Raw genomic sequence first — 13631 nt, forward strand, 5'->3', positions numbered from 1 at the left:
TATTTTCTTTTTAATGATATTTTGTAAAGGTACGCGCCTAACAATAACAATCATCAAGTCGGTCTGGCGGCAATTCAAGCGCTCGCTTTAGGTTTACGAGGAGCCAACAACGGCACCAACAACACGTCACCTTCGCCGAGAGCAAGCAGCAAGGAAGGGTCGCTTAAAAGGGGCGCTTCGCCCGGAACTCCCGGACAAGACGCCGTTAAATTGGCCAAGGTCTCACCTCTCGACAGGTACTAAATTACGCGTCACACGGTTAATTTACCAAGTTCGAATTCATACTCTCAACACCCTGTACACGCACAACGACACTCGCTATTACACCATCTAATATGAACGTTTCGAAAACCACGTTATCGTCTTCAAAAACTAGAAGTAAACAAACCCCAAAGTAAACAGTTTACTTCTAATCTCTGAAGATGACAACTTGGTTATCGAAACTCTGTATAGACAGTCTAATATGAGCGTTTCGATTACCTAATTATCATTTTTAGATCCTCAAAGTAAATAGTTCATCTCTAGTCTCTGCAGATGACAACTAGGTAATCGAAACTCGTTTTAGACAGTCTAATATGAGCGTTTCGATTACCTAATTATCATTTTTAGATCCTCAAAGTAAATAGTTCATCTCTAGTATCTGAAGATGACAACTAGGTTATCGAAACTCGTTTTAGACAGTCTAATATGAGCGTTTCGATTACCTAGTTATCATTTTCAGATCCTCAAAGTAAATAGTTCATCTCTAGTCTCTGAAGATGACAACTTGGTTAACGAAACGTTCATATTAGATGGTGTAATTGTGTGTGTGTTGGTGTAGTACCAGTGTAAATAGTGTGTTCAGTACAGATAATTCAGTTACTAACCATGTACAGGGTAATGTACGCGAACCGAAATCAACCGGTATTAATTTTTCAAAAAAATTTGAAACTTTTTTATGTCTATCAGTAATTTCCACGTTGTTTTTTCGTTTTCTTCGAGGTTATAAGATGCTATAAGAAATTGATTTAAAAGAAAATATTTTCGATAAAAATTATTTCGTGGAAAAATCAAGTTTAAAGGCCCGTACTATATCAAGATTTGAGTTACAGCTTGAAAATCCTATGCAGAGCATTTAATTAAAAAAAAAATCACTTTCTGTATTTTTACAAGCTGAAATATTTACATACCTCAGTATAAGATATAATTAACGACCTAAACTTTCAGGAATTTTCTTTTTAGGTAGCAACAACAAAATTTCACTTTATTATCGATTTTAATCGATACCTCAACTTTAAAATGGCTCTTTATATTGAAAACTAGGAAAAATTTAATAAATTTTTTCAAAAATTAGTCCGGTTTATACGACAACTCATTTCGATATACCCTGTATAATTTGTATATGTATATTAACATTTTTTCAATAACACATTCGATTTTAATATTAACAATCATTTAGATATTCTAACATCCATGCTGCTTGCTCAGCTCTAAGCACCAATCACGCTTGCAAATCATTTTTCATTAACCACCCTTTCAGCACAAAACGGCGAGTTTAAGCAATTAAAAGGGATCCATACACGTTCAGTTTCAACTGCCTGTCGTTTTTCACATTTTTTTTTTATCAAACAAAAATAAAATCTTTCTTATTATTATTTACAACAGTTAAAAAAATTATATACGAGGGTAGTACGACAATAATCGTAAATGAAATGAAAATAATCGTTCTACAGGTGTCCACGTACTGCCGAAGAAGAAGAAGATATTGATTTAGACTGTGATATGCGCGAAATCCATCGACAGGACGACGATACCGATTTAGAAAGCTTCGAACGCGAAGAAAGGCTAATGGAAGAAGAAGCCGCAAAGGTATAAACATTAAACCATCAAAATTAATATTTTTTATTGATATATGAATTTATTTTTATTCCATAAGCTTTCGGTGGATAGAGAATTGGTAATATATATTTAATTATTAAAAATTATTATATATTTCATTAAATTATATATTTTTATTTTAAGGAAGCGGAAGTGAAACGGCTTTTGGAGGAAAAAATTCAAGAAAAACTACGAAATCTTGAAAATATCGTTTTAGAACCTCAAAGACAGGACAGGACGTCTACCGCTGCAGAAGCAAGTCCTTCTGAATGGTCTGAAGACGAGGATGGCGGTGCTTCGGAACCATTATTGAATGATAGAGAATCTACTGGTTATACTACAGACGATCCAGCTTTAGAAAATATTTCCATGATCAATGAAACTGGGCTAACGGATGCAGAAGGTAAGATTTCATTAAAATTTACTTTGATGATCTTTACACTTGATAGAAAAGTATTTTTTTGCAAAATAATGATTATTTTAGTAATTATTATAAAAAAACGTTATTGAACTTTTAAAAGCTTTAGGATATATAAAAATTGATTTTTATACCAGTACATTATGATGAATCACTTTACAAAGATCTATTAAATTTTAATACATAAAAATCTAAGTAAAAGATCAGAAAAGCTTCCCAAGAATGGCTAATATTCCTTTTAAGGACTTTAAAAGGATATTTATGTTGAATTAAATTTTAATACATTATATTATCTGTTAAGATAAAAAAAACATAATATTTTCTTAATAAATAAAACTTTTATTTTCACTATATCAACTATTTTTAGTAACTTTTTACACAATAAAGAATATATTTCCTGGACTATTACAAAAAAAAAATCTCTTCAAATATTATTTCCACGATATATTGATATTAAGAGAAAATAATTACTTCCCAATATAAAAAATTGTATAAAACCATTACTTTACATATTCGAAAGTTGTAAAATAACAACAGTTTACTAAATATCAGGTACAAAACCGATATTTTGAATGATACATTAAAGAATCTTTATGCTAACCTTAAAAATATAATCATATACGTTTATATGTGAATTTGTTTGGTAAGTAAAATTCCTCATCCTATAACACTATTAAAAAAGACAACACATTTAACTCACTGAAAAACACTAATAAATCTAATTAAAACTTGAAAACACCGAACAAATCACAAATTCAAAATGTTTGAATTCACTTGACACATGACACATTTCGTCCTGTTACAACGTTGTCGTTATTTTAACGTCCCGTTTGAATATTAAGAATTTCAAGATTTCTATTATTTATTCGTTTTATATTATAAACAATTAATATTTTTCTATTTAGGAGCTTTAAGCGACGTAAATTCCGCATATATAGACCCGAATCACGATCCCGATATGGACGACAATACTTCAATGTCGTCACGAGCGTCATCGAGAATATTCGATTCGGACGCCATGATGTCGTTAGATTCGCTCAGCGCCCTCTACGATTCCGAATACGACAACTGCTATCGTACCGATGACGATTTAAACGCGTTGCCAGATTTAGATAGATTAAATTATTTTTCGGTACCGACTGACGACGTACATTTGGCAAATATTAGATCGATGAGCGAAAGTATTACCAGAAATTTCGGTCAACCGAAAAACGAAACGGACGCCGATAGCGACGTTTAATTTTATATATATAAATTGATATCGAATCGGAGACTGAATATATAAAAAAACGTACGTTTTTTTAATTGATAGTCCAGGAAATGAGAGGCAAAACTCAGGAATATCTGAGTTGGACGGATTAAGATACAACAAAGTGCATTCGATTCGGGGAAAGGAAACTTTGTGCAAAAAAAAATTATGAATGAGAAGTGCATCTTGAATGGTTAAAAAATTCAATTTTGACAGGGGGTTTTAGAGGTCGTTGTACATACATATATTCGGTCCATTTCATAACGAATTTCCACGGGATTTCAGTAGACGACGTAGATGTCGTCCACCGTTGGCACCAGGTACCTCGTAGATCTTTTTCTGTTGTTATATTCTTGTTCAGTGACCTCGAAAACTTCCATGTTATATATATTCGATCAGTTCCATAACGAATCTCCACGGGATTTCAGTAGACGACGTAGATGTCGTCCACCGTTGGCACCAGGTACCTCGTAGATCTTTTTCTGTTGTGATATTCTTGTTCAGTGACCTCGAAAACTCCCATGTTATACATATTCGATAACTTTCATAACGAATCTCCACGGGATTTTAGTAGACGACGTAGATGTCGTCCACCGTTGGCACCAGGTACCTCATAGATCTTTTCTGTCCTTATTTTCGTGTTTAACTACTTCGAAAACCCCCATGTTGTGAAATTGAACTCATTTCCGGTAATATTTCCCGAGATTATAATTTTTAAATCATTCGAGATGCACTTTTCAAAATGCATTATTCGTTTTTACAAATGCAATTTTCATTTCTTTTGTCTCCCGAATCTAATGCACTTTACTGCATCTTAAACCGTCAAACTGTTTAGAAATTTGTAAATTTGGTAATTTATTTCCTGGACTATAAAAGTAATGTGATGGCGAGGCAATAGAAACTTTTTTTTAGCTACATCTAGACACGTTTTTTACACTTTATGTCGGCCATTTTTTTTCCAACTTACTCAGGTTTATTATTACTTTTGGATATTCTTTTTATCCGTGTCTGAGTAATAGTTTTAGAATGGATTATGTTGTTTACGTAAATAGTGCAATATTATTTATATAAATGAAAAGTTAATACTGGATATTATTTGTGGTATAGATATTTCAAAATGGTGCTTTTTACATTGAATTACTAACGATCTGATTTAAATATGGCTCTCTAAAGCTGTCTTCAGATGCAATCGATAAAACTGCCTCTGCTGGTAGTCTACTGACATATTCCATAAAATTGGTCGAATTTTTTTTCTGCGAGGAATTAATTCTTTCGGGGAAATAGTATACAGGGCGAATTTAAATGAAACGTGTTATTTAAGAATTAATTTATATAAACAGAGTGACCCTACTAAATGTTTTTTTTAAGGTATTTTTCAAAATTTTTTATATAATAGGATGGGAATACTCGAAAAGTTTAAATATTTGTTTATTATTGAAATTTTGAAAAAATGAAATAGTTTTTCTGTTTTGAATATTTTTATTGTATATTTGCCAAAATTATTATGATATTAGTTACTGTAATTAAAAATTTATTAATTTAAAAATTACTCAAAAATTTTTTTTACAAGAAATATTATATACAGTGTGGAAACGTAGATGTAAAATTAATTTTACTTTTCGTAGCAAACTAAAATACTTTTTTAGGAACATAAATACGTAATTGTGGACAAAAAAATATATTTAATAAATCCATAGCCAATATTATAGATATAATTCAGATTTTATATGGTCGTTTCCACTATGAAACTCGTAAAAACTCAATACATATTTAAATAATGTCTAATTATTGTTTATTTAAAAAAAATTAGAATCTTGACTATACATTTTTTTTTTATAAATTTTTCTACAAATATTTACTTAAAGTGTAGTTGTTATGTTCATCCATTATCTGCTTATTATGTATTTCTTTGTACTTATACTTTTTTTGTTTAAATCAAATTCTTATTCATTTTTATAAAATTGAAATTATTAAGGGATGATTGAAACATTTTTCAGTCTGTCATTTTTATAATTTTGATCTAAACATCTTTTATACAGTGTGTAACAACTTAATGGAATAGTATTTTCGATAATTTTCTAAAAATATTCTGAAATACAATTTCTCATAACGTCTTTCCTGTATAAAAATTGTTGTAGCTGAAGGTTGATTCAGTAAATACGTTTTGGAATTAAAAATTGAGGTATTATAGATACTTTTTTAGGATTCAATTATATTTGGTTGATTCACACTGTATAATACAACATAAACTCAAACTACGGTAGATTCGGAAATATTACAGCTCAATTTATTACCAGTTAATACATCATTCCAAACATATATCTAATAATTTACAACGTTACTATAATTTTAAAATAAATTGTCTGCTCCGCGTCGTATTCAACTCGTTGTTACCAGGTGCCATCGATGATATCATGGTGCAGTGTTGCCAGATCTATCAGATATTAATTTCGGGAAACATTTTCTTATAAATTGAATTTGTAGTCACAACAATATTTGATATAAACTATATATTACATTTTTTCAATTTGATTTGATCACTTTTATTACATTAACAACCATTTTTATACCAATGGAACGAAAAGAAAAAAAAAAAATACGCAACTTCTCCATGGGCTCTGTTATAATCTGGGAACAGAATTTTTTCGGGAAAATACACAGTTTTAAGTACTACACACTTATGTTAAAATTATCAAATAGTGTTGATAGATTATTTTTTCTCAATAGAAATATATCAAAATCTGATTATTATTGTGTCATCTGACAACACTGATTCAACAATAAAAACATATTGTAATGATGTTAGATACATTCTGCTTCTTTCTCATATAAATTGGCCTTTACATATACGGATACATATTTATAAATATTTTGAAATACACCAGAATTGTTCTGACGTTAGATACATTATTCTTCTTTTTCGTATAAATTGGTCTTTACCTATACGGTTACTGCAGTGCATTGAAACTGCTCTAAAGACTTTTTATGATTGAATATCGTTGACAGTTGAATTTAGACGTGAAAAAGACGTGAAAATTTTTAGAATAAAACTAGAATTTCATACAATCTTCCTGTACTATTAATAATAATAAATATATTACGTGTTTAATTCAATTTTTTTTAAATCTGCATTAACTGGTATGTTTGAAATGATGTAAATAGTTGATTTTGTAGTGTATACGTTACAGATAAATAAAAAAAAATGTAGACCTATGTTTTTGTTACTAAAAATTGATTTTGTAGAAAATTCCAGCCCAAAAGTTCCATTTTGTTATTTAAAAAATTATAATACTCTTTAATCGTTATATCCTCGGTTTAGTTAACAAAAAAACAAGTTTTTTTAACCAAATTTCATTCTAAAAAAAGTGATACCACCAGTCCAATGCTTTCTACACCGTTTTCATTTAATTGTCATCTTTATTTTAACAATAATTTCATAATTTGATTAATGTTTCTTATTGTTTTTTCGATGGGGGCTAGATCTGGATAATATAGTGGATTTGGAAGCAATTTCATCATTGTTTTCGACTTAGGTTTACTTTCAACTTCTGTGACTATACACTAAATTTATTCTGTGATCACCATTCATTAGAATAAACATGCTCGAATGATATTGGTGGCGTGTATATACAAATATTTCTATTTTTCTTAAATGTTCGAATATAAATCTTGATGTTACATTTTTTATAAATACTACATGAAAAATTCTATCAATTCCTCAATTAACGATCAAAGAATTGGGAAATTAGACGGATTTTCATGGTCGTATTTTGATTTTTGTTTATACATAATCGTAAATTGTATTTGTTGTATTAATAAACTTTTTTCTACTTTTACCCTGTATAAATATTATATATATAGCGTATGTTAAGAGAAATGTTTTAATAATTTATTGAATGCTTAAGGATTATTGAATACATAATAAAAAATTACGGTATTCAACAAATCGTTTTTTATTTGTCCTCGCCAATTTACAACGTGGCAACGCTGTAAAACATCTGCAACTTACATAAAAACAGTTTCCCGTAGGTAAGTATGATTAATGGTTTTTCTTGTAATATCTTTTTAATATTTTTACAGCTTTTCGGATATAACACCATATATTTTTATATGAATCTTGTTATATACATATTGATTGATGGTAAAGTCTTCTTTATAATGGTACACGTCACTTAGAAACAAAGTTGCCAGACGTAATTTTTTTTTCAATTTTCAATATATTAATGTATCATATTATTTAATGCATTATTAATTTTTTGTGATTCTGCTTTATTTTTGATCAATTTATATAAAGCGATGACTCTAATTGATTTATAACAACATTTCAAACACATTAAATGTGATGAAATACATCTTTTAAAAATAGGCAACACTGTACAATATGAACATCAACTATCGATACGAATATTGACATCCCGGCTTTTTTTAGTAAAACGCGGTTATTATAACGTTACTGATGGTGTAAATTATATTCAAAGTTTTTTTGAGAAATAATGAAATTAGTTATAAGATTTTAAAAGTAGATGAATAATTTAATTTCTTATTGTGTCATTTTGTGTTTTAAAGTGGTTTCTGTTAAGAGTTGTTTGTTATAGTGTTCGTTATGGAAAAAATTGAATCTCTCAGTGATTAATTCCATAAATAAAATCCAGTTTAGCATGCTTTATATTATAGTTAAGTATTAAGAGGTCTTCATAGATATTTCATGATTCTAATTTTGTAAAACATATTCAAGCTGAAAATATAAAAAAAAAAGCTTTTGTTATTATTGATAGCATAAAATTATTTAATTTTTGTAACGTAAAACACATTTTTTACCTCGAAAACCTAAGATATACATTAGTATTCGTTATATTAGTCATCTTGAAAGTTTCGATTCAAGTTTTTAATTCGTTTGAGATAAATCTGCTGATCTACAAGCGATGTTGTGGCATTTCTTGTCAAAAAATCCTAGAGGTCTTAAATTTCGTGTTTTTTGAACATAATTTGGATAGTGTTAATTTTTATGTTGGGTATATATTCTTAAATCAAACACAAAAGAATGTATTAATGAAGCATATATTCTTCCAGCTAGCAGGTACACATAGAAATCGGAATATTTATTTTAACTTAATTCTGAAATAACAAAATTATCTGTATGTTCAATAATGTTATTACAAGAAAAAAGCGATTATATAAATACCCATTGACAGCTTTACTGTTTAACTACTGCATTCGCATAATTCATTTAAATTTCTGTGAATGTTTCAGTAACATAAAAAATTGTACTAAATGTAATGTTAAAAATTGGAAATTCAGCAACGAATTTCTCAAAATAGGTATCATTTTGTTGAATAACGACATTAGAAGGCGTCAACGACATTAAAAAAATACTTTTTCCTAAATTAAAATTAACAGTTAACTTGATACTTCGATTTCGAAACAAAATTAGATTATTATTGTTGGTAATCAATTCCCAATTTTCAAATTACTCCCAATTCCAAATTTGTTACGTAACTGACCTGTTTTCAAATGCATTTCAGCGAATATTAAATCTTAAGTTAGTCGTAATAATTATTTACTATCTACTTAAACTAAAAAATATATTTACAGTGACTATTTATACCGAAATTCAATGTTTGGTGTGACTGGACAGTCGTGAATTACGAAGCGCCCGGGGCAATTTTTTTATAGAAAAAAAAAACCGTTTATTTATTTCTATTCAGAAATAATTAATAAAAAAATCACAATTTCTAGTGAAAATACTATTTCTTATTTACCAAAATACTGGTAGTATCGCATAGGGAGATTCCAAACAATTATATACAAGGTGTACCAAAATAATTAACCCAACTAGTTTATTCACTTATAATACTTTCTAATTTCTATGAATCATAATAATTTAAGCTTCTATTTAATTTATAATCGATATAAATGCATATTATGATATTTAAAAGTTACTAGAAAGTTGATATGAGGTTATAACTACAAAAAGGGGTTGCTTGCGACTGCTCTCCCTATCTACTTCTAACCAATGAGCAGATTATAATTGTCATTTAAATAATCTATGAAATTTTCAGAATTATTCAAATGATCCAGTTCAAACATAATTCATTTTGATATTTTCGACGAGATCAAATATTTCTCAGTTTGCTGTAACAGTATAAAAATTGGCAACATTGTCTGGTTACTGTTATGGATTCAAACAACCATTACCAGTGTTGCCATAATTTAAATATTTCTTTTAATATCAAGAATTTGGAACTAAAATTTAGTATATGAAAGATTACTTGAATTTGAATCAAAATTATATATTTGGCAAGTATTCCAATAATTTTATTGATAATAATTTGTTTAATTTCATTTTCATTCAAAAATCTGGTCCATATTGAAAAGGATTTTTTGTTGTATAATATTTCAATTTCAATTGAAAGATTTGGTCACTAAATCGATCGAAAATTCAAAAAATATTGCTCGCAATAATTTTTTTATACCGAATGCTTCCATAATATCAATGGAAAGTGTTTTAACCTATTTAATTTTTCTCAGTGTATTGTGAAAAACCAAAAATCAATCAATAATCACAAAACGACATATGTGCCGTGTTATAAAATAAATAAAAATGTTTATTGTTTTTATTATATTTATTACTTTTGTAAACGATTTTTTCGAATTGGCAACCCCGCACAAATGCTTTAATATAGACTATAATTTTCCATTAGTAATATTAATATTGCGTCAAATCAATCACAGACGTATCATGGGTAGTTTGGAACATATATAATTCAATAATTATATAAAGAAGAAGAAATTAATGACATCATCATACGTCTATGAGTTTAAGTACTTGAAGTTTTGTCTTAATAATGGCACTAAATATGATATGTTCTACTAATAATCAAAATGGTTGCCAAAATCGGTTTCAATTATTTTCGATTAAAACTAATGCACCCATTATTAAATTAAATTTATATACAATTTACGTATATACAAAATATACAACTAATATAAGAAATCAAATTTTCCACACGGAAATACCAAACTTTAATTTTATCTCGATTTACCTATTGGAAACATTACGTATCCAACTTCTCTTTTCTTCTTATTCATTAAATTTTATGGCCTCGAACTTAAATCTTCTTGTTTTATAACGCGATTACGAATATCTCAACGTCAAACTAGTTAAAAAAGAAGACGTTGTCAATTGTCTCTGTCAATTATGTTGATAATATACATCATTTTGATGAAAAGAATAATGATAATAAAAGGTAAATAGTATTTTATAAATAGAAATGTATTTGTTTATTATGTTTTTTGTTGCATATTGTTTCCAAATTTAAGTTTATTGATTCATTGAAAAACTAATTATACAAATATTAGTTTCTTAAGAAATGAGTTAATAAATCGATATAAAATTGGTCAAATTAGAAAATTATAATTTGTTTGAGGACTAAAAATGAAAATACTGCACCTTAAACCCTTAATTTAAGTTATGTATTAGTAGAAACTCCACAATTTTCGAGGAAAATATTACCAGGTAGTTTAAAAAAGTAAATTTTCGCAGAAATTACATTTAGATAATTTTTTACCTTTCAAGTTAGATTGTTTTTGCTATTGAAATTGTTTGTGATGATTTAAACAGTTCCTAACCTCAATTTCTTATATTATGTTCATCAAATTTGGAAAAGTTTTGAAGAATCTACTAATTCATTGTTGACAACATTAAGATAATCTTAATATCCAATTTTGGCACCATTTAATTTTTCTTTTGATAATATTTAGATATATATCATTCACAAACGCGGGAAAAACTCAACGATAAACGTCACTTAAAATTTTTATATAAAATCTTATTAGTGAAAATTAATTAGTATAAATATTATACAGTCCAAGATATCTTTGAACTTTCCCCGAAAAACATTCTTTTCAGCCTTCTTCTCTAATATAATGAGTATTGAGAAAAAATTCTCTCAAATGTTTGTAGTATAACTCAAAGATCTGAAATAAATTAATTCGTCTCGATGTGAAAACAATAATGTGAGTCACAATTATAATCGATTCTATACCAATCCTTGAATTGACAGATCTAGTTTGATTTGATATTGCAGACATATTTTTATAGCTCATTGATTGTTGCCAGACTTTTTCAACACAAAAATAATTATACTTTTAATGATATAGTATATTGGATAGGATCAATGTTACATTTTGTCTTATTGCAAGACTGTACTTTAATTAAATCCCTTTGAGTTATATTGTACAAACTGTGGAATCATTTACAAACAATATTTTTGTCAAATAAATAGTTAATTATATAAGCACAGTCAAATAATCGTTCTTATGAAAAATATTACAAAAATATAAATAAATAAAATCTCATATGCCTTAAATTCTCAAAGAAAATATCGAACTTTATAATTTGACTTTGCTTTCAAGTGCTTGAACTATATATACAAATATACAAGGGAGAAATATTGCAAGAATTCGTCAAATTTTTGAGGTTATATGAAAACCTTTTATTATTACTTGAAATTTTTTATAATAATTTAAACTTTGATATTTCGATTGATAAACACAAAATTATAAATTATTTTCGGAAATTGAGTATTAAATCACAGAAAAACATTCAATTATTTACACGTTTTTAATATTTCAAAGATAAAGCGTTGCCAAGTCTTCATGACTAGTAACGTCAAGATTATTGCAGATCTGTTGAGTATGAGAAAAACAGAATTTTTTCGTCGAGTGTTCCGCCACACGTGTAAATTTTTTTACAATTAAAACCTTATCACAGTACTTTGCAATTGACTCGATTTTCACTTGAAATACTCCATTATGTACAAAGTACAATAGCAACGAAGTGCACGCTACCTCTGCTGGCTGCATACTGAATGTACTAACACGTAATGTCAAGATGGCGGTAATTGCTCCGCCTACTACAACGTCATTCCAAAATGTCTCGATTAAAAAAAATTTGAAGAGAAGTATAAAACATATTTTGAGAATATTTATTGTTATGAAAATAACATCCGTGATTTAATTTGGATATTGATTTTTTGTTTATTTATGACTGATTCTCTACATATTCCTACCCTTAAGAATAAAACCTAATTGTAAATAAATACTTTTGGCAGCTGTCTATCTGTCGTTATCTCTCTCTCTCTCTTCATCATCGCCATTCTTAAGCTGCCTCAGTCTTCTTTGGTTAAGGGGTAACAAGGACTCAAAAAATCCACCTTTTAAGAATTTCCAAAACTTAGGATAAATAATTCCAAAACATGAGAAAGTGTTTTTAAAAAAAAACCGTCTTTCATTGTTTGTGAGAAGCCCTTTCTTCCACTTTCTTCTTGTGCCTAATTTTCCGGCATTCTTTTAAAGAACAACAGTAGTCCGAGAAAGTTACAGGCATTTTTTTGTTGTTTTTTGTTTTAGTTTTTCGTAAATCGAAAACCAGTTTGCAATTTTTCCATTCGCATCGTTCTCTGGCGCAAGTTTGTGTACCATTCTAAAAAAAATGAATAATTATCTAAAATATATCAAATAATAATAATAATCCTCTTTTGACATATTTACAGTGTTGTCCGATCTCAATTTTAATTTAGCAACTCATAATTACCAAAATATATAGCAGTAAAGTTGTAAAATGTGGCAACTACACAATGTAGTTTGATTAAATATCATTTATGAAATAATCACTCTCCAGTAATACATATAAATAATTTAAAAGAAACACATAATCTAGTTAATTTATCAACAAAACTATATAAAATAGGTCTAAGAAGTGAGAAATTAAATTATTTATTATAAAAACATAAATAATTTATTAAAACATCATAGGTTTTATAACTCATGGCAACGCTGTATAGATAATGATCTATTTCACTATTGTCACAAAATACATTACGTAAATCTAAGCAATTCTTTGAATATAAGAGGCCACACAATTCAATAAAAAAGAAGAACTGTCTTAACCAGAGCATATTTGTTTTGTTTGTTTATGTAATGAAAAAACTTTGTTGTAAACGTTTTTATTTCTCAGTAATATATGCAATTTATAGTAAATGTTGAATTTAAAAGTGTAGTAGTTATAAATTAAGTTATAGTGGTTATATTAAATACGGTTATTGT

General features: G+C 28.0%; 2 protein-coding genes across 13 annotated transcripts in view; one reads left to right on the forward strand and one right to left on the reverse strand.

The window, feature by feature from the left end:
- The window catches only part of LOC130892245 (Ca(2+)/calmodulin-responsive adenylate cyclase), a 95081-nt gene extending 87609 nt beyond the window's left edge, over nucleotides 1-7472 (forward strand). For 10 of the 11 annotated variants that reach the window (XM_057797507.1, XM_057797508.1, XM_057797513.1 and 7 more), the window contains 5 exons: nucleotides 30-236; nucleotides 1713-1848; nucleotides 1916-1936; nucleotides 2002-2260; nucleotides 3181-7472. In XM_057797507.1, coding sequence (XP_057653490.1) covers nucleotides 30-236; nucleotides 1713-1848; nucleotides 1916-1936; nucleotides 2002-2260; nucleotides 3181-3515 — 958 coding nt within the window. In that variant the 3' untranslated portion in view covers nucleotides 3516-7472. The remainder of the gene's footprint in view (nucleotides 1-29; nucleotides 237-1712; nucleotides 1849-1915; nucleotides 1937-2001; nucleotides 2261-3180) is intronic. The other variant, XM_057797509.1, reaches the window with a different exon arrangement.
- Nucleotides 7473-12700: 5228 nt separating this feature from the next.
- Nucleotides 12701-13631, reverse strand: part of LOC130892778 (dorsal-ventral patterning protein Sog) — a 39200-nt gene continuing 38269 nt past the window's right edge. For both annotated transcript variants that reach the window (XM_057798387.1, XM_057798388.1), the window contains exon 10: nucleotides 12701-13008. In XM_057798387.1, coding sequence (XP_057654370.1) covers nucleotides 12814-13008 — 195 coding nt within the window. In that variant the 3' untranslated portion in view covers nucleotides 12701-12813. The remainder of the gene's footprint in view (nucleotides 13009-13631) is intronic.

Source organism: Diorhabda carinulata, chromosome 4 (assembly GCF_026250575.1).
Source record: "Diorhabda carinulata isolate Delta chromosome 4, icDioCari1.1, whole genome shotgun sequence".
Classification (NCBI taxonomy): Eukaryota; Metazoa; Arthropoda; class Insecta; order Coleoptera; family Chrysomelidae; genus Diorhabda; species Diorhabda carinulata.